This window comes from Misgurnus anguillicaudatus, chromosome 24, assembly GCF_027580225.2.
Source record: "Misgurnus anguillicaudatus chromosome 24, ASM2758022v2, whole genome shotgun sequence".
NCBI lineage: Eukaryota > Metazoa > Chordata > Actinopteri > Cypriniformes > Cobitidae > Misgurnus > Misgurnus anguillicaudatus.
This window is the reverse complement of record NC_073360.2, coordinates 16,931,691-16,953,937: the sequence shown is the minus strand read 5'-3', so window position 1 is coordinate 16,953,937 and position 22,247 is coordinate 16,931,691. Positions and strand designations below refer to the sequence as shown.

Genomic DNA, 22,247 nt, shown 5'->3' with positions numbered 1-22,247 from the left:
ATTGTGAATATTAAAATATATTAAAAAAAATGCCAAGATGATTTAATACGAATATTTACATTTTTCATCATGGCCAAAATATCACCCAAGACCAAAGTTTTATTAGTGTTATATCTCATTAAAGGGATAGTTCACCCAAAAAACCATGTACTCACCCTCATGCTGTTCTAAACCTGTATGCATAAAATAAAATAAGATATTTTAATAAATGATGGAAAGCACACAGGTTATGGTAACCATTTGCATCGATAGTAGGAAAAAAATACTGTGGAAGTCAATAGGTAGCATCAACTGTGTGCCCCTTTGTGTTTAAAAAAAATAAAGTAACTCATAAGAGGCAGTAAAAATGACAGAATTGTCTTTTTTTCTCTGTGAACTATCCATTTAATTTTAAGAGAATCATCAGTAACAAGTTGATTTTTAAATGAAGCGTAACCTTGACAGATCTTTCCTGAGCTATGACAGAGTAACCACTGAACAATAAAACTGTCCATGGGGGAAAGTCATGTATTGTTCTTACATGTTACTACTGTTTGACCCAGTAAAGAGCAATTAAAATCTTTCTGAAGATAAAAGCACTATTCCGATGATCCCTCTGGAACATTTGTTGATTTAATATGTTAACTTTATGTGTACTTGCAGTTCAGTGCAAGTCAGTTAGACGGATTAATGCCGAGGTTCTGCTCAGAGCGAGGGAGAGGAAGTATTTGGGCAAAGGAGACAGTTAAATGACTTTCTGTGGCAGTGGTTATCTGGGTCAGTGCAGACTTTACTCATTTTGACTCTGCCTCTTGTAATCAAGGCAGGGAGGAACAATATTGAGTGCTTTGTTTCCTGTTGATGCACGGCAATAACCTATTTAATTATCCGTCCATACCTCCATCCATATATTATGTTACATTACTTTATTATTGGTGACTGTAGTCATTAATTCACGAACAAAAATTTTATCAATACATTATGATACTTAAATATTGGGAGCTTAGATAGTATGCGTCCTGAGGAGTGCCCACTTGCCAATGACCAGAAATGTAATGGTGAGGCTGTCCATGTATTCTGCAGTATGGATGCATTTGTACAGGTAACAGACAGAGTGTAATATTGACCTTTATTGATCTGTTGCTGCACTGTGCTTGTGTCATGTTCGTTGGTCGGGAATCAAAAGGCACTTAGGCCATGTTTACATTAGAGCATTTGCGTTTTAAAACGGCATTTTAATATGAAAACGATCCTCGTTTATACTGGCATTTTAAAAAGAATCTTCATCCACACTATACACCACCATAAACGCATGAATCATGAACAATCATGTAACTGGGCATGCGCATAAAAGTGTAAAATAACTTATTACTCTAATAATAGCTTACCTTTGCGCGTTTACGCAGCCTAGGGGGTGTGCGATATTGACAAAAAGTCATACATGGGTCCTTTGCTGGCAACTATAACAGACATTATTTTTGAACCTATAAAAATGTGTTTGGGAAAGTCTTATATTGTTCTATCTCCCCCCTACAACATATTAATATGATTAATAGGTTAATTTTGATTTTATAACTAAACAGAAAGGTCTTTATGATTTAAAAAGAAAGCATTCAAGTGAACAGTACTAAACGGTAGCGAACTTTAATCAAACATAGTAAGAGATGAAGTATTGCTTTAGCCTATCAGAAATGCTTATTGCATTAATTTTTAAAAGTGTGCGAGGTCCGTGCACGTCCTCCGCTAGCAACACAGAATAAGGTTAGCTAAAAGTGCAAGCGCCTAAACGAGCATTATATATTAATGACGTTGGGTTTATTGTTTTTATTAATTTAAATTCACAAAACTTATCAACAAAACATCGATTAAAATTAAAAGACAAATTATCTGAAACGAAATTCATTTTAAAGTAGCAAACAAAACTTACATTAAACTGGAAAATAATGTCTGACCCATTACAATTCTCCCTTCATATTGGCCTTTGCAACGCCTATATGGCGCTTAAATTACAGTCTATCTTTCGTAAGCTAACTAAATTTGTACAAAACATAAACACTTCTACTGTTATATCTCCCCCCTACAACATATTAATATGATTAATAGGTTAATTTTGATTTTATAACCTATCAGAAAGGTCTTTATGATTTTAAAAGAAAGCATTCAAGTGAACAGTACTAAATAGTAGCAAACTTAAAGCAAAAATAAATTTCAGCAAATGCAAACTTCAATCAAACATAGTAAGAGGTGAAGTGTTGCTTAAGCCTACCCGAAATACTTATTGCATTAATTTTTAAAAGTGTGCGAGGTCTGTGCACGTCCTATACGGTAGCAACACACAAATAAAAGCGCAAGCGCCTAAACAAGCATTATATTAATGACGTTGAGTTTATTGTTTTTATTAATTTATATTCACAAAACTTATCAACAAAACATCGATTAAAATTAAGAGACAATTTATCTGAAACGAAAATCATTTTAAAGTAGCAAACAAAACTTACATTAAACTGAAAAATAATGTCTGACCCATTACAATTCTCCCTTCATATTGGCCTTTGCAACGCCCTATATTGCGTTTAAAATTACAGTCTATCTTTCGTAAGCTAACTAAATTTAAACAAAACATAAACACATTAAACCCAACAATACTTAAACATTAATATAAAACAGACATTGTCGTTATCTATAAGGATGCATGTTAAAACAATCCGATATAGCGTTTATAATAGCTGGTTGGTAGATGTAGCCTACTATTTTTGGCAAAACCTCCGTTGCAAACCTCCATTTACCTGAATAAAAATATTTTTTTCTTTGAAAATGATGCGCTGTCACGTTAACATCAGCTGTTCGTTTACATAAGACTCCGTCTACGTTCATTTACACTCAGAGCAACGTCTGAGTTCTCAAACTAAAACAGGGTCTTCAGCGTTTGCAAACGAATCCGTTTATGAGGGTCGAAAACGGTGATGTAGTGTAGATGAAAGGCGTAAACGTAGCAAAAGTAACGCGTTTAAAGGATAAACGCATTAATGTAAACATAGCCTTAGAGAGAGAGGGTCTGTTTTTTGTCTGCTCTAAGAGGATAATGCATCCCTGATATGAATGGTTTGCTTTTATTCCGTGCAATACTCGGTTGTAATATGCAGATTCATTCTTTGCTACAAAGCAGAATAAAAAGCAGACCTGTCTGTGTGCTGTGAGATTTGAATTGGTTTATCAGATAAATTGGTTTAAGTAGCATAGAGGGTTTGTCTGGAGTGTAATGAAATCATTATCAAAACAGGCCTATATTATTATTGAATTAATAAATTGCAGCTAACAGATCCAGGTGCATATAGTCTCTGCTCAAGATGTGATGTGAAGGCTTGATTGATATTTAAAGTGCCCATATTATGCTATTAGAAAGGTTAATATGTACTTATGAGAGTCCCCAACAACAGGTTTACATGCATGCAAGGACAAAAACACTTAAAATACACAGCATTTAATTTTTCCTTATTTCCCAACGACTCCCAATGATTCACCTTTCCAAACCCCTCCTTTGCGTGATGCTACTCCATTTTGATTGGTCACAGTTACACATTACTCTGTGTTTACAGTGGAAAGGGACTACAGTGCATGCTGCTTGCATCTTTTTCATTCTTTATAATAATGATACTGTTCCACTAGGATTGTGCCGATAGATAATAGTATCGTGAATTTACGATCATCAGACATATGGCCGATAGTGGGCTTTCATGGCGATAGTTGGCAATAGTTATTTTTTTCATTATAGTTTTACAGTAACATGCGCATTGCATGCTTTTTCTCGCATGAAAGTGGGCCTTCACTTTGCGCGAGAGAGCTAGTAACGTGCACGGATTCTTTCTCGCATGCACCTCGACTTGTAATGCGCACGTCTTGGACTCTTGTTGAGACTTGAACGCACGTGGCATGGACTGCTTCTCGCACGTGAACTTGTAATGACATTACTGAGACTCTTCCTTGCACATTTTTATAGTTTCGTCCCTGTTGTTGTGTGTTTTATTATTTTAGAGTTGAAGTTTTATTGTCTCTAAAAATTTCTTTTTTTTCACCCTGCAAGAATGTTTTATTGTACATTTAAGTTTTATTGTTATATTTTGTAAAGCACTTTGTGATTTCATCTGTGAAAGGTGCTATATAAATAAACTTTACTCATTTACTTGCTTACATGAGTTTGTAATACACGCGGCTCCAGCAGATGTTGTTAGAAACGCAGGGGTTGAAAACCAGGAGGTATGTTGTTCCCGCTCCCTGGCATGCAGCAAATTTTACGCAGGATTAATGGCATCAGTTTTAAGAAGGTTGCAGTCGTGATAGTGTTGCCCTTAGAGTAAATCAGCTTCTTTTTGTCCACCAATCAAGTAGCATTGTTTCCTGCAGAAAATTTGTAGTTAAGGTGGTAGGGTTGGCAACACATACTAGATTATTAATGAATTAAATGTTTTAACCGATACCTCCTACGAAAATAGCTGCATGATGAAGTGAAACTAAAGGGTTAATAAACACAAACTGAAGCAGATGTTGTAGAACGTATTGCGAATGATGATAGATAGCGTGAAGATTTTAAAAACTGATTATTTCCCACTATTAATAACATTATCTTAAAGAAAAGTAACTACTGTAGCATGTAAATAATGCACATAAAAAACGTGATCAAGAGCGCTCAACAATTATATCGAATCAACAGGCACGTGAAACCTAGCTAGCAGGTTGCTCAAACTACAAAATCACCAGCTAACTTACTTTAAATTTGCAAGAACTATAGACTAATACAATAACAGGCTTAAATAAACCCAAAACATAAGTCCACTTACAGTTCTCACGGATACGCTTTTTTATCAACTGGCTATCCTCCAGACAGTTGACGGACGGACCATTTCGGCGTGAAGCGCGTCCGCACTACTTTTTTTTGGGTTTCCCAGCTTAGGCGGGCCACCCGAACTGCAAAGTGCTTCGGGAAACCCTGAAGTGGCTTGTCATAAATTAGTAAAAAATACAAATAGGGCATATCGCCCAACACTATTCCACACTGCTATATAAATAAAGCCTCGAAGGAAAAAGTTGCTTACCATTTACATTAGCAAACCGGGTCCAACACCGCTTGGTAGTAAATACCCAAACAATAACATTATATGCGTTAGCCGAACAGACAGAGAACTGTAAAGCACAAAAGTTTCAAACCAACGTATTGCTCTATCTTTCATCGTGACTCCAATAAGAGCGCCAGGCGTTATGTATTATTAATCAACACATTTGTAGACAATATTAGGCCGATAGCAGATTAGCAAAACTATAACAATAGTTTGCCAGTTATCTTGAGTGCACAGAACACAACATACAAAACTACATATTCAACACGCTCAACTAGGGATGGGCGATATGACCTAAAATCCATATTGCGTTATACATTGCAGCCTCTTGCGATAGCGATATGTATTGCGATATAATAATTTCAATAGACTCATTTCAGAACCGGTTACATAGACCCTTAGAAAAGCCAAACTGCTAAAAAAGTAAGTAAAAGTAAACCGTTATGGCCAGATTAGTCTTGTTACCTCTCTTAGCTGGAACTTTTGCCTGACACACTCTACAGCAGGGGTGTCCAGACTTTTTTTTGTGGTGATCTACTCTTAAAATGATAAAGCCGACAAGATCTATATGCTAAAAAACACAGTTAATTATTTTTATAACACTAAACACTGACGCTTTCATCCATGTTTATTCGGCTGCAGCTCGTGGCTCTAAAGTTCGCGGGTAGATTGTGTCATCAACACGCATTATCGCGATAGTGCAATAGATTTAAAATCTCTATCGTATGCCAATTTTGTATCGTTTATATTGCATATCGTTTATATTGCCCATCCCTACGCTCAACAGAACCTAAAAGCAACAATTATTTATCGTACTTATGGCGCTTTTCCATTGCATAGTACCCCACGGTTTAGTTTAGTTTGGGTCGGGTCAGCTCACCTCACTTTGGCGTGGTTAGCTTTTCCATTGAGTTTAGTATCACTTCGCAGTGGGAGGGATTATAGGCGTGTCGTTATATTTGCGCTGTATACGGCTGTGACATCATACAAGTGAGAGCGTCGTTGTACTTTCCCATACATTTATTTATTTATTTATCAGTCCGCCACATAATTAAAATTGGGCACCACAAATAGATGTTTGCACATCGCGTTTATAACTACCTCTGTCTCACATGACAGTTTCTGTTCAAACACCCGTGGCGTCAGTCGACGGTGCTCCGCTGAGCCTCAATGAAGTTGCATTAAAACATAAATAATACTGACGTGCACGTCGCGAATGTGCCGCCACAAACTGCAAGTCTGGAAAAAACTTTTATGTGTTCTTGATTCACAACCTGTGGATGTTTTTCATCGCTAAAAGGGTGTTTGGAAACTTATAGCAGAGCACAGATGACAACATGTTTGCTCGAGACAGCGCAAGCTAGCAGTAAGCTAAAGCTAATATTTTACATAATAGGATGACGCCGATGACGATACTCTCAGACCAATCAGTGATCTACAGTGTTTACGCGTCACGTTTGGTATCAGCTCGGGTCGCTTGGAACCCCAACCGAGGTGGTACGAAAAAAAGTATCGGGTACTACGAAGTGATCCCAATGGAAAAGCTCCCAAAAGTAAGCTGACCCGACCCAAACTAAACCAAACCGTGGGGTACTATGCAATGGAAAAGCGCCATTAGAGGTTGTGATTCGGAGGAGCAATCTGGTCCAAATAAACTAGTCACTGACACATCCTTCATGGTTAACCTGGCTTACAGATTAGAGAAGCAGTCATCGGTAACTGTTATGGTAGATTCATTTTAAAGAGTAGCAATGATCCGATTCACTATTTTTTTCATGTCCTTTGGTGTATAAGTGTGTATTAGTACATGTTAACGATATGCAAAAGATACATACCCCAAAGTAAACGATTATGCAAGTTATCTCCAACATAAATCTCTTTTCTTGGACTACAACAAACACACCAACACACCAAATTTTGCAGAGAGAGAAGACGTGAAAAACGATCATGTTAAGCTTTGTTTTTGTTGAAGAAAATGTTAATGTAAATACTAAAACTGCTGATATGAAGCAGTCACCTCATCCATCTTTTATTGAGTTAGACACAACAACAGTGGAAATCATGGAGTAATTTTTTCGTTCATCTGGGGCCCGAGGGAGGAACAGATCTCAGAGTATATGCTTTATTAACAGCTTCTTGTGTCAGAACTGAGATCCAAGTCTACAGTTGTGTTTGCGATTTTTTTTTGGGACTATTTGACATTTCCTCACAGTTATGTTTAGAATAGCAAATACTATTTGATGGTTTTATGGAGGTATTCAGGACTACTATGCAATTTCCATTTAAACTCTGGGTGGCTTATTTTGACAGAAGCAGGGTTCCTATGTTTCACATTTATCTTGACATTTTTTTGGATTCCAGAAGTGTAAACTGTTTCTTCTCAAACTCCTATGCTAGGTTTGAGGTTATCATGCTGGTGTGCAACTTGAACAGATGCTCCCGTCGGTTTGGTTTATGGTGGTGTGCCGTTTTTCAAATATATTCAGTAAAGAACGCAGTCATTTATGCAGTTTTAAATACCCCATAATTCAACAACTGAAGTGTCAGGATGTTTACTGCAGAGCTGAATGTTACTGTGCTTGGTGTAGTCTGTAGTCTGAGCTTGTTGGGATGTTTTGCTGTTTTTAAACCTGTGGGAATTCTTCATGCACGTTTTGTAAATGAGAAAACAGAAAGTGTAGTGTCTCATTTTTTATGGCCTATTTCTGCTTAATGATAATATACAGGACCAGCTGTATTGTAAGTATGTGAGTGGGTAATTTAGATGATGATTACCCCAAATGTGATAACGCTATTTAAACACTGGCAGTACTTTGGGAACATAATATCACACTTTAAAATCACTTAAATATTTATTGAGATCCACAATGGTGCTGATTTAGGATGGCAGCCTGGTTTAAAGTATTCAAACAATTTGTCACAGCCAGCAGTAAGAGTGGCACCGTGACCAGGCCACACAATAATAAGGTCAAGAATAGCAGGAGTGTGGCTCCGTAATAGCAGGGGGTCGAGATCCTCCGGAAGAAGGGCTGAAAGCGTGTCACTTCAAACTGTGGCATGCATGAGCTGGGGTCAGAAGGCGTGGCCTGCGCATCCTGTGCTCTGATTGGTTGATGAGAGTTTAAGCTCTTAGTTTATTCTTCCAGTGTTGCTGTTAACCCCCTTGGTTCAATCTTACACATACATGAGACATTTACATTTTGGCTGCAATCACACCATAGTTGGTTGTTGCCCAGATTAGATTTTATTTTTCACCTGTGTGTGACATAAATTTTCTCCTTGATTATGTTTTTAATCTGATATTTTGCAGTGTGACCAATTTTTAAACCGTAAACTTGATTTTACACATATTAAAGGTGCATTGTTCAAATTTTAGCGCCATCCAGAGGTGAGGTTGCGAATTGCAACCAACGGCTCAGTCCACTGCTCACCCCTCGCTTTTGAAACGCATAGAGAAGCTATGGTAGCCGCCACCGGGAAAACATGTAATTGACGGAGACAACTTAGTAAAAAAGTTTGTCCGTTAAGGGCTTTTGTAGAAACATGGCGGCACAAAATGGCGACTTCCACGTAAGGGGACCCTCGGTGTATGTAGATAAAAACGTCTCATTCTAAGGTAATAAAAACATAGCGGTTCATTATAAAAAGGTCTTTATACTCCCTGATAATATAGTTTTGTATATTATTTTGCATTTCTGTCAAGGGGTCCTTCTAAAAATTACACACTGCACCTTTAAACTTTGCAATTTTTCAGTTATTTTGGCTGTAACAATGGAAACCCTGCTTCACAGTTACAAAAGCCAATGGCCATTTATTTTGTGTGGTTTGAACTGAAGCAACTTAATTTATCATACCACTCCTGTCAAATTGTATTCCTAATTTTAAATGTTATTGTCAGATAATCAAAGTTTTGAAGATTTCAGTCCACATTTAAGTTCTTGCAATAAGGAGCAGAACAAATATGGCCGCTGAGTAAACTGACTTGCCTTAAAGGGCGAGTGTGAATGTAAAATATGCTTGCTTTGCAAACAGAACCAACTTTGTTCATTGCGGTCATGTGGAAGGTATGAAGTGCTAAACGGTTTTACAGTCATATTGTGCCTACTGGATCAGTGGAAACCCTCTGCTTCTTTCCATCTGGGGTTCAGCATGTACTGTATGTAGGCTAGTTGCTGACTAAACTGTAATTTTTAAATTAACAATATTTCCATCTGAGCGAGGCTTTGCAGCTATGGATGTTTCGGTGGGGACACAATTGACTGAAATGTTTCATATGACCTTAAAGGGACACTCCACTTTTTTACACACTGTCCGAAAATGGTCCCCTTGGTCACTTTCAATAGCAGGGGACTATTTTTGGGCAGTGCATAATATCATTGCGCCTCCTGCAGCCATGTTACGGCAGCAAAGTCCTTGATTATTACGCCAGAATGAGATTGTAGTTCCTAGCCATATCTGCCTAGAAAATTGCAACTTTAAATTTTCCGTCTGTCTTAATACACGATGTAACTACAGAATAGTCAAGTTTTAAATAGGAAAAACATTCAAACTCTTTGGTTATTTTTTAGCGCGATGCTAATGGTCTAATCAGATTCAATGGATTGTGCTAAGCTATGCTAAAAGGGCTAGCGACAGATCCGGAGATGTGCTAAATGGATCCTAAAATGGTAAAAATCAAATGTTTAACTCTAGGGGAGCTGGAAAATTAGCATATTTTCAAAAAAGTGGAGTGTCCCTTTAAAGAAGGTAAAAGTATAAATGTTTTACATTGGTTTAAAAAAAAGACATGCTCCCTGTGGGAATGTTATTGCAAAGCTATAATTAATTCATTAATTGTATTTTTATTGTTTGTTTTTGGTGAACTGGAGCAGACAGTGATCAAACAAAATATAGTGTCCAGTACTGTTATTTAAAGTATCCCTGATGACCCCTCATGAAGATGGTTGATAAAAAAAACTGAATCAGCAAAGCTATAGTCTAGGCCAAACTTTTTATTTTTCAACACATTCAAATTTGGTATAATCTATCCCAGGATCCAATAACATATTTTTAAATGTAAATATGACGGAAAACACTTTTTTCTTTTTTATAATTGAGTAGCTATTATTTTCCTTTTCATTTAATTAATGAAATGTAAGTTTAATTGCAGTATCAAGCGACTTTGCACCACCCACATTATTCCCACTGTGCGACCCACAGTTTGAAAACCCCTTATCTATGCAAAGACTGGCTATTTTATTAAATCTAGAATATTTTTGGTCACTACATAATTTTCTGTTCTTCTGTTTGTTTTATTTGTGATGGCATAATATTATATCATCATACAAACAGTAATAAGAAAGAACGAGCAGCACTTTTGACTGGTACTTCCTACACTTTCCTACAGTTTATGTTGAGTATATAGCCACACACCCACCCGATCTGTGTTGTTTACTAGGCAGTGACCCATCTTTGAGTGGGTCAGAATGAATGTGGTTTAAGCTACTGACTGATCCTCCCTTATGTGTCAAAGCCTGATAGATAAACAAGCAACTATTCGGCCACATAAAAAAACCTGCCAAATCATGAATCATGTCTCATTTAGGAGCCCCAGCAGAGAAATGAACAGTGACACAAATGTAGTGATATTACTTGATGTACGTATGTTCACCAATGAGAGTGAGAGAGACCGTGTGTGTGTGTGTGTGTGTGTGTGTGTGTGTGTGTGTGTGTGTGTTGGAGGCGGAGGAACTTGAGAGTCTATTTGTTCATCTGTCTTGGCATATGTGTGTATGTGTGACTTTTGGAGAGCTTCTCCATGAGGATACATCTAAGAGCATCACAAGACAGTGTTAAATTAACACATCAGAATGAGGGTGAGTGATATCTGTGGATTTTAATTCTATTCTTTATCTAAATGAGTTTGTAAAGCATAACAACTATGTAATATATAAAAAAAATATGATGTATTTGATAACTATGTGCTTAAGTTTAAAGGTTTCAACATGTAAGAATGGCACTGTGTTGTCGTGTATTGAGTCTTTGTGCATGCATACGGTGTAATATTGCACTTTTTATGTAAAATTGAGTTGTATTCCTGCATGTTTTGGATTGGGCCAACTTTACAGCACAATTAAACAGTGTATTGCTTTAGAAGTGTTCAGGTAGCCCCATTTTGATTTGAAACACACAGTTATAAACTTCAACTATAAACTAGATCAGAGGCTCAGTAAGGCCTAAAGAAACCAGATCAAATGATTAACACTTCTCCATGGTTCATTACAGCCCCCATGTTCCCCAGAGCACTTTTAAAACTCTGGGTGTTCCCAATCAGTTTCCTTCGCTCACGGGACCTGTTAATGACAGCTTTAGAAGACCCTTTAAACTCATAAATAAGTTTTGAACATTGGGTCTGCTTGGTACTGGCCTAAACAATTGCTTTTGAAGTGAAAACAAGAAAACGTAATGGTGTTTAAGTGTAAAACATTGCATGGCTTTTGACCTTAAGTCCCTAAATTGGGTGATGTCGCCCTTGGCTCTTGAGTGACTATAATTAGCTGTTACAGTATACAGCAATTACTGGGAAAAATTGTAGCAGACAAGACACTTTGTGTGATATCACCCGTCAGTATTAGAAGGGTCCGAGGAATGAAAACACGGGGGCTTTTTGCAATTTAAACGTGTAATTGTCTCGATGAAAAGGAGCACTTTCAGGTAAAGACATGTTTCTGATTCATGTCAAAGTGAGTTTGGATCGTGAGTGTGGGGATGGTAATGATCCTATATTATGGTATTTTCGTGGTACTGATAGAATGGTACATAGGTAACATAGTTTTTTATGGTAACGTGTCCTTAAAATGTTTATTTTTGATACCTTTTAATAGTGACATTTACAGCAAAGTACCTTTCTGACTGAAGTAATTTGATGTTTGTTGCTAAACGTCCATGGGAACAGTTTGAGCAGATTCTCCTCTGTGTAAACGCTGTGATCTGGATTGAGAAGGCTGATGATTACAGGTTGAGCTAATTGAGGGTTTGGAGAACACTCATGCCAGTACTCCAAAAACCACACTGAAGTTCAGACTCATCGAGTCTCTAGAGAGCATCAAAGAGAGAACACTCGACCTGTTTGGATGCTGGTGTGATGGTTTTTGTTTGTATCTTTGTTTTTTGGTGTGGATTTTATCTCATGCAAGTATTTTACAACCTAGAGAAGAGTTTCCTAATCGGGGAAGATGTGGTGGAGCTACGGAGAAGGAAACGGCAAATAAAATAAAAAATTAAATGTATAAGGCAGCCAGCTGTTGAATCTACCTGTATTAAAATATATGCAAATGTATATTGCCTTTGGCAGATGCTTTTATCCAGAGCGGCTTATTGCATTACAAGGTACACATATGTTCCCTATGGATTGAACCCATGACCTTTTGGCTGCTAATGCAATGCTCTACCAATTGAGCTATAAAAGGAACACCTAAATTAATATCAGTAGTTTAGTTTAGTTTATAGTTTAGTTTAGTTTAGTTTAGTTTAGTTTAGTTTAGTTTAGTTAAGCTAAGCTAAGCTAAGCTAAGCTAAGCTAAGCTAAGTTAAGTGTTTAGTTTAGTGTTTAGTTTAGTGTTTAGTTTAGTTTTTCGTTTAGTTTTTCGTTTAGTTTTTCGTTTAGTTTTTCGTTTAGTTTAGTTTAGTTTAGTTTAGTTTAGTTATTCGTTTAGTTTAGTTTAGTTTAGATTAGATTAGATTAGATTAGATTAGATTAGATTAGATTAGATTAGATTAGATTAGATTAGATTAGATTAGATTAGATTAGATTAGTTATTCGTTTAGTTATTTGTTTAGTTTAGTTTAGTTTAGTTTAGTTTAGTTTAGTTATTAGTTCAGATTAGATTAGATTAGATTAGTTTAGATTAGATTAGATTAGATTAGATTAGATTAGATTAGATTAGGTTAGGTTAGGTTAGGTTAGGTTAGGTTAGGTTAGGTTTAGTCTAGTTTAGTCTAGTTTAGTCTAGTTTAGTTTAGTTTAGTTTAGTTTAGTTATTTGTTTAGTTTAGTTATTCGTTTAGTTAAGTTATTCGTTTAGATTAGATTAGATTAGATTAGATTAGTTTAGTTATTAGTTTAGTTATTAGTTTAGTTTAGTTTAGTTTAGTTTAGTTTAGTTTAGTTTAGTTTAGTTTAGTTTAGTTTAGTTTAGTTTAGTTTAGATTAGATTAGATTAGATTAGTTTAGTTTAGTTATTCGTTTAGTTATTCATTTGGTTATTCGTTCAAATTCAGTGTCACATCACAACAAATTTTTTAATTTAATTTACTGGTCGCACATGTGCGAATGGATGTAAAATTCAGTGGCACACTCTCAAATTTTGGTGGCAAAATCTGGAGCCCTGTAGTTATTAGTTTAGTTTAGTTATTAGTTTAGTTTAGGTATTAGTTTGGTTTTGGTTTAGTTTTATTGGTTACACTTTATAATAAGTGTCCATGAATCATAATAGGGCGGTTTCCCAGACAGAGATTAGACTAGTCTAAGTCTTAGAATAAAGTAAATGTAAAAGCTGTCCAAACTGAAAACAACTTGCACTGATATATCTTAAAATACATCAGTGCCCTTTGTTTAAAAATGCACACAAGTAATGTTTTAGGCATGTTTGTTAAAACAAGTTATATCTCCTTATTAAACTAAGGTCTAGTCTTGGCTTAAGATAATCCCTGTCCGGGAAATCAACCCAATAAACTAAAACCTAAATTAATTCTTACTTAAATGTGAATAAATAATGCGTTAAAGTATGTACTAATCATAAACTAATGAAGAGTCATCATTAAGTACAACATGACATGTTTGTTAGTTAGTAAGTGTATTAGTTAACAATAAATGTATGTGTTGAGTCATGAAATAGGTTGTACTTAATGATGACTCTTCATTAGTTTATGATTAGTACATGCTTTAACACATCATTAATTCATCTTTATTATCATTAATTCAGTCATGCATCAAACCTGACAACAATTTATACAACATATGTGAATCTTGATACCACAAAGCAACACTATCGGCACAAAACCCCCACTAAACATTACTCAAACATTATCATAATCATATATCAAAAAATAAATTTGATGTAAAAAATCACAAATTGTTTTGTTCCTTTTTCTTAGCATTGGGCGCACTTTATTACTCAACCCTAAAAGATCCAGCGATTCAACAAGAGTCGGTGCCTCGGTCTGGGTTGAATGGCATGTGTGGTCAAAGGTCACACAGAGAATGTGTGAGTCCAGTGCTTAAGGGGACAGCTGTTACCACATTCAGACCCCCCAGGCAACACGAGTTGTGTTGTCACACGCTTGTTTCAGCGATCTGTGTAGCCGGCACTTCTGACGCCCGATCTGACAAGCGATGTGTGTGTGCTGAAAGCCGGGTCCTCTCAGTTAAGGACAGGGTTGTGATAAGAGTCGCCCCAGGCAGTGGCGCTTCTGTTTATTTCCTGTCCTCTCTCATCAGATTGGCATCAGCGGGACGCTTTGGCACAGAGGAAACTAAATAACAAGAGGGACCACTCATCTAATGGCTCATCTTTGTTGCCTTTTAGGAACGTCAGCGATTGGAGACCATCTTAAACCTCTGCGCAGAGTATAACAAGGGCGACGGGCCGACGGGCGATCTGAGCAGGATGGGCGTCTCTGGGCTCGGCTCGAGGGAGGGACTTGATGTCAGGCGTCCCTCTACGGACAGTGTGAGCAGCGCTTCCTTAAAGTTGCCACAGAGACAGCGCGAGAACCAAAAAGAGAACCTAAAGGAGAACGGCAGCAGCACTGAGAACCCGGCAGCTCTGCTTAACGGACAGAATGGACAGGTTAGACTAATTGTCCTTTTTTTTAAGTAGAGATGTGCAAAACAAATAGCTGGTAATAAGGAAACTGTGCATGATGTGTGTTAGGCAGAAGACCCGGGATCAGGGAGTATCAGCCGTCTGGAATTGGGGTACCTGGAGGAAGAGCGGGTTCGAGCGCTGGCAAAGGTAGATGAACTAAAAGCTCGAATCACAGAACTGGAGCAGCAACTTCAGGAGTCCAAACAGGAGGTGAGCAACTCAATTTGCATAGAAGTCTGTGAAAAAACAGTTATTTATTGTAAATACACACCTTCCTGTGCTATTTCGGTGCATTTAGCTCATAGCTAACATAATTCGCACACCAACACTTTTATTCACACTGTGCTGAAGCAGAAATGTTATTTCTGAAGGGCTAAATACACTAAAGGATATACAGGAAGTGCTTCTCTAATTACAGTTGATATGAGCTGGAAGGATCAGGAAGTGATGCGTAAATGAACAGAAAATGTATGTTTGCCTGGCCTGTGTGAGAATTGCTCTATCTGACATGTTGATCTGGACAGGCGGAGATGGAGAGAGCTCTTCTGCAAGGAGAGAGACAGGCTGAGCTGGAGCAGATCGAGGCCGAGAACGAGATTGTCAACCAGCTGCAATGCAAACTTACTGAACTGGAGACCACCATCCAGAGAGAGAAAGACAAGGTATATACACACAAATGTTTATATTCATTCAAGAATATAATATATACTGTTCATTAAATGGACTATTATGCCTAAAACCTCATCTTATATTATGTGTGTTAAAGTAAATTTGATTTACAAGTCATATTCTGAATCATAAATAGTGGTTGACCGATACCAATTCTTCTTTAACCGATACTTATACAAGCGTTGCATTTTGATCATTTATTGGTATTTTTCCTCTGCCAGAAATGCACTGAGGTCAAGTGTTAGCTTTCCGACCAGCTTGCATGTCGTGCAGCTGCGTATTTTCAAAAAAGGAGAAAACTTTTTTATTTTCAATACACTGTTTTAATAAATAATGATTGAATGCAATTTAAAGTCTTATGGGAGATGTCAATCATTTATTCCACTTTGTAGAAAATACAGAGATATTCATTGTGTATATAGCCATTCATCCCCAAATTACCCAAATTATCGCCAAGCCATAGTTGCCAGTATGATACAGATATACAGTATAGTCACAAATATACATTTATATTATGTAATAAAATTTTATGTTAGCTGATAAACGTTGAAATGCTTCATCTCAAAATGACCAAATATCTGCCAACCTGCTATTAAAGGTGGGGTGCCTGATTTAAAAAAAATGAACTTTGAGAAAAGAGTGGCACCGACTACCAAAACACATTGTAGCCAATCAGCAATAAGGGGCGTGTCTACTAGGCATGGGCCTTTAGCAAAAATACCATGGTTTCACGGTGTTGCGGTATTGCCATTGCAACACTAAATTGTGTTATTTTTAAATGCCAGGTAAAAATAAATCCTTTAAATTATAATATGCTTTCAAAAAATATAATATTTTCGGTATGTATATTAAATGTAAACATCAAATCAATCGCATGACTTAATGATATAATTAATTTTGTATAAACACAGCTCATACCTTGGAGACGGTATCACAGAACATTTTAGTGGTTTTGAAACCTTGACTGTTTAAAACCTCGGTATACCTTGAAACCGGTAACCGGCCCATGCCTAGTGTCTACTAACTGACAATGTTGCCTAGGTTGCATATGTGTGGGGCGGGTCTATCAAAAGAAGGTCCAGATTCTATAGGGATAGGGGGGCGTGTTTGTTTAGGTGATTCAAATGTTAACATTGGCTTTCAGAGATCATGCACCCTGTCTTTAATATATTATTGTCATTAATCTTTGAAAAATCCTACATCGGTCAATCACTACTTATCAATATATAAGATCTATTACTAGACATAGACTATTGAAATGACAAGGACAGATCATTGAGCACACAGAATGTAACTGGCCCATATTCACTTTCATTTTGTATTGAGTTGTACACATTGAGATGTGTTTCCATAAATACCAAATGGATTGTCCAATCCCTACCCGGACTGTTGTATACTGTTTTATACTGTTGGACTGAACAGCATTTTCTGGTCTCTGACATTCCTTAAAGGCAAGCCATTCTGCAGGATGGCCATTCAAGGCCCATTCTGGTGTCTGTTGGCATCCCAAGGTAAACATAAGATAGCCAAAACCAAACTAGCTACCAAAACGCTTTCCATCACATCCGGTCATTCTACAATAGAGGATCTGAAGATGATAGTTAAATTTAAACTAATTAAGTTTTGGCAGATAATCAAAAGAGGATCTGTTATTCAAGCATTTATTCATGAGGTGTTTTCCTTTGTCCTTTACTTTGGTGGTTCTCATCAGGTCCTCTACAGAGCTTGGCAACACTAACAAGTCTTCATTAACCTCTAATCTTCTCACAGCTTCTCTCTGTACTCACAAACTCTGTGTTTTTCTGGCCTTCTCCCTCGGGTTCAAAACTGTTTAGCTTAGCACAAACTCAGGCTTCGGGATTAGTGCACCGGCTTTCAGGGAACAATGGCTCCGGTGGTGCGAGACTCACTTTGCCATTGGGTCGCTTTTAGGAAGCTTTTTCCTGCACGCTGTTTTGGAATTCCAGTTAATTTCTATCATCAAGTTCTGGGTTTCTGTGTTTATTTTACTTTCATTTTTTGTCTTAATCTTTAAGAATTTGAGTAAATGCTTAAAAGGGAGCAGTTCACCCAAAAATGAAAGTTTATTATCAGATGCCATTATGCCTCTTTGTATCTTCGTGTGTATAGCCAATCTATATATTTTAACTGTTTTCTTACACGCAGTACCGAAAATACACAGAAAAACGTACCACACATGCATTTATTTTCTGATATGCACACATTTCTCCCAATGAATGTTGATCTGTATTTAAAACCCCAGTGTCAAAGAGCTGAAAGTTAACTTGTTGCGAAGTCACCCGCATCCTCACTAGGACACGCCCCTTAAGGCATTGTTTCTGCAATTTGTTCACAACATTTTATGGGACGACTTTACAGAGGAAAACAATATTGGATAAAAAATGATTGAATAGGGGAAGCACTGGCTCATGTGGATGTGTCCTAAAGCCCTAAAACAGCTTTGTGTGAGCAACCAAGGCTCGACAGTAAAAAGTGTTGATGCATGAACGATGCTCGGGCCAGTTGACAAAACTGTCACTTTCCCGGACAAGCCAGTGCTGCATCGTCACAAAAGTGAATCATTTGCATGTGTTTTAGGTCATGTCAATTTAAATATTTTAGCACAAGATGCAAAACCGATTTCAATGTAGTAATCTGATCGGACCAGTAGAAAAAAAATCGTTGAACCCTGGCAACAGAGAGAAAGAGAGGACAATCATCAGGAAATATTGCAACACTGTAGGGGATACTTTGCTGCCTTAACATTTTTTGTTGAGTCAACTCAGATTTGCAAGTAGTTTCAACTGACTATTATTTATCTTGACTAGAGATGAGTTGTTATAACTACAGGTGAGTTGTTACAGCTTATAAAATTGAGTTGACTTTTCTCAACTGTATTTTGTAGGCTGTGACAACTCATCTCTGTTGACATGGCTTGTGGGTCTAAGTTGATTTAACAGGTAAATTTAGGGCAGCAAAGTCTTTTTTTTACAGTGTGACTTTTCAATATTGAATATTAATCTTGTTTGGTTTCTCACACAAAACTAATGTATGATTTTAGAAGACTAGGAATATAGTATAGTACATGAATCTTGTGAACCACACATTTTTGATTCTTGTGCATCCTGCTTCAGTATAATTAAATTAAGGAAGCAATTTTAATTTTGGGTGAACTTCATAGTCCTAAACTTTGTTAATAGCATAAAAAAATACAGTTCCAAAACATGTCTAATATGATTTGATCTTCATTAATGGATAACTAAAAATGCTTTGTCAGACTAAATTTTTTTTACATTACACAGGCATGATGTATTTTTTTGTAGGCCAACCCAAAAGTTAGCACGACTCTTGGATTATCGCCCGCATATGTGTAAATAAACAGCATATACCGAGGGCTTTTGGCTAAAAAGCAAACTACACCACAGTCTCTCGACCCCATCACCAAAAAAGCTTCGCACAGGGTTTTACAAACTTTATTAAAAAGATTTAAAAACATAATTTCTGATAAAGAAATACTCTGAGGATGAATGTTTTTTGGGATTTGTTTTTGAGATCTTAACGTGTTATGTCGTTTAAAGTCTGTAGTCCCATGTATCAACTTGTAAGCAACCACCCTTTTAAAGACACGTTAAAGCTTTAAAAAAAAATCACCAGTGCGGTGTAGGAGTGGGCGATAAACCAGTAGACATGATTAACTGGTAGAAATTTGTCAACCGGTAGAGATTTTGGACTATCGTCTCTATCGAGGTTACGCGCCCACGTCACGCTCCTGTGCACGTGGTCGCGAAAACATATGTACATGTACTATTTAAGCACCTCAGTTTTAAAACAAGTTATTTTAAGCCATTGAAACACAAACAACAGATCTATATGCGTGTGCTCTTTCTGTGTGTAAGGAGCGCGCAAGTCGTGCAACCGCTGCTCTTTCTCTCTGTGAGGAGCGCGCAAGTCGCGCAACCGCTGCTCATTACACTCGTGAGCATTTTTCCCGCGTATTGGCCTTAAATACACATATGAGTCAGAATTCCCGTCTTTGCAAGTATCCTCATAAACACGACCAGTTAGGTCTTAAGAGAAAGTAAACAACTAAAAGAGAAAGCGCATGTGTAACAGTGTATTGGATCCGGACCTTGGTCTTAAAGGGGAAGTTACCTATTTTGCTCCTGTCTGTCACTCGTGTTAATCAAACAGCATTGAGAGAAAATCTCTCACTGTTCTTGATTAAACCACTTTTCTACCAAATAAAACATTTAAATACATACATAAAGAAATGATAATAAATAATTATTATTGACTGTTTATCTTCAGAGGGCTTGAGTTTTGTTTTTTTATCATCTTTTTATGCTTAAATGAGGTTTTTGTGAGAATTATGAACGTTTCTATGGTATTAAAGATTTTAACCTTATAAAAACAAAAAACTGTACCGTGATGCATATCGTTATCATGATATAAAATGAATCCTATCGTGATAGAAGATTTTGGTCATATCGCCCACCCCTAGTGGGGTGATTACAGTCTTTATGTCGTAGAATAAGACATGAAAATATCATAGGCATTTAACTAAAACCCCATATAAAAAACCCATTCGGGATGATGGAACCAGAGCTAAAATGCTAACCCGCTTCCAGGTTTTGCCTACAATACAATACATCATCCCTGCAACACCCTATAAACAAAATTGATTCATACACAGTCAAGTTTTGGGCTTTTTTAACAGAATCCAGTTCTCACTATTGTGCTTTTAAACATTTTTTGTTAAAAAAGCACACATTTTACAAGATAATAAATGTGCTTGTTTTAGCAAATTACAGAACTTAATACAAAAATGCAATGTATTCTTACATGCATCAAAATGTTCAAACATTGTCTCTGAAAAATCTGCAAACTTTTTTTATGATATATTTGGTGCATTTAGTGATGCCACTGCAAATCTTTGTTTTTTATGTTTAAAGAAAGAATTCCAGCTTCAAACCAGCCACACCAAAACATTCCCTACTCTTTGATGTGAAAATAAAGCACATACCAGCCAAAAATCATATAGCTGAAGCCTTTGCCCAAGAAATGCCCGAGAACAGAAGTCTGTTCGGCCAGATAAACAGTCCAGTTTAATATATTTTAGTCTTTTTAAGCAGGGTTCCCACTGAAATATCAGCAAATTGCAGTTTCATTTTATATCATTTGTAGAATTCGTATTCACAATCTGGACTGGAAAATCATGGAAAAGTTATAGAAATCCAATTGGTTAAAAGGTATGGGAACCCTGTGCAAGGCCTAATGATCATCCTTTCTGTCTCCACCCACTCTAACATCAGACGCTTCTGCATGGCGTGGTTTTGAGCTGTGTGTTTTCTTTCTCTCCTCTCCCCCCCGGATGGTGTGTTTTGTTTTTAGGAAAAGGCTAATGTTGACGCGGAGCGGGAAGCCCTGGAGAGGCTTCAGGATGGGTACAATGAGTTGACCAGCCAGCTGCATAACTGCCCTGAATCTCTGAGAGAACAGTTACAGGACCAACTCAAGAGGGTCAGTCACCACCAGGAACATCAGCACACGACCTGTACCCACCCACAGCCCTGATCTACTGCAGATACACTTTCCCCACTACGATATTAAAGTCCCACTAGTCGATATGGCGATCCCAGCAGAAACTTTAGTGAGAGTAGCTTTGTTTCAAAACTTAGTAAATTGTCTATTGTCTATATCATAACCATAATGGAAACTCATAGTGTAAGTGACCAATGACCAAAGCTCTACATAGTCAGCAACTCGTACACACTTTCATTTGAGACGAAATAAACATATAAAAGGATGCTCTTAATAAGTATGATAAACATATTTAGAATTTAGGTTTAGTTGGCTTCATTGCAACTCACTAGGTTTTGAAACAAAGTTTTCATTATATTGTTTTTACACGTGCATATCTGATGATATAACTCACAAGTGTGTATTTCTGCTGGGATCCATGTCTATTCATTTTTTTGCATGTGTTTTTTATATAGTTTTGGATTTATTATTGCAGTCTGTTTTGCTGTTTGTTTCTTGAAGTGACAATAACATTTAACACAAACTAATCTATTAATGCAAACACTAACATAGCGCCACTCAATCTTGTGTTGTTTCCACATCCCTCACTTCTCTCTGTATATATGCGGATGTCTTCTTGAAGCAGATCATATATTATGTGGTTCATTGCGGTAAAAGATGCAATACTATTGCAATATGGATTTATTGCAACTATATTGCATCTTTTTCACAATACCAAGAAGTTTCGTTTTACAGTTTGAAAAGAAATAGATTTATTTCTTTGTTTACTTTGATACGCGTAGATAAAGCGATGTAAACAGGCACAGCTCGGGATGATTTGCCCTCTTTACAGTCAGAAACATCCTGAGGGAAGTGAATATTGTGTGTGCTCTGAACCTTCAAGCTCCTTAGTGTCACAAACGCTTTGAGCTGACGAAAGGTTAAGTCGGTATCCTTGAGATCTAGACAAAAACAACGACGAGACTTCCCTGCATCCTAAACAGAGTCGGCAAGGGCATGTCTCATTCCAAAACAAAATATATACAGTACTGTGCAAACGTCTTAGGCCACCATCACCAGCTTTGTTGTTTTAGCAAAGTTCTAATGTCAATCCATATTTA

General features: G+C 37.0%; 1 protein-coding gene across 16 annotated transcripts in view; it reads left to right on the top strand.

The window, feature by feature from the left end:
- The window catches only part of phldb1b (pleckstrin homology-like domain, family B, member 1b), a 77,071-nt gene that overhangs the window by 37,413 nt on the left and 17,411 nt on the right, over window positions 1-22,247 (top strand). For 11 of the 16 annotated variants that reach the window (XM_055196241.2, XM_055196242.2, XM_073863273.1 and 8 more), the window contains 5 exons: window positions 14,656-14,919; window positions 15,004-15,147; window positions 15,462-15,599; window positions 17,058-17,117; window positions 20,998-21,126. In XM_055196241.2, the coding sequence (XP_055052216.2) occupies window positions 14,656-14,919; window positions 15,004-15,147; window positions 15,462-15,599; window positions 17,058-17,117; window positions 20,998-21,126 (735 nt within the window). The remainder of the gene's footprint in view (window positions 1-14,655; window positions 14,920-15,003; window positions 15,148-15,461; window positions 15,600-17,057; window positions 17,118-20,997; window positions 21,127-22,247) is intronic. The other 5 variants (XM_073863275.1, XM_073863270.1, XM_073863266.1 and 2 more) reach the window with 3 other exon arrangements.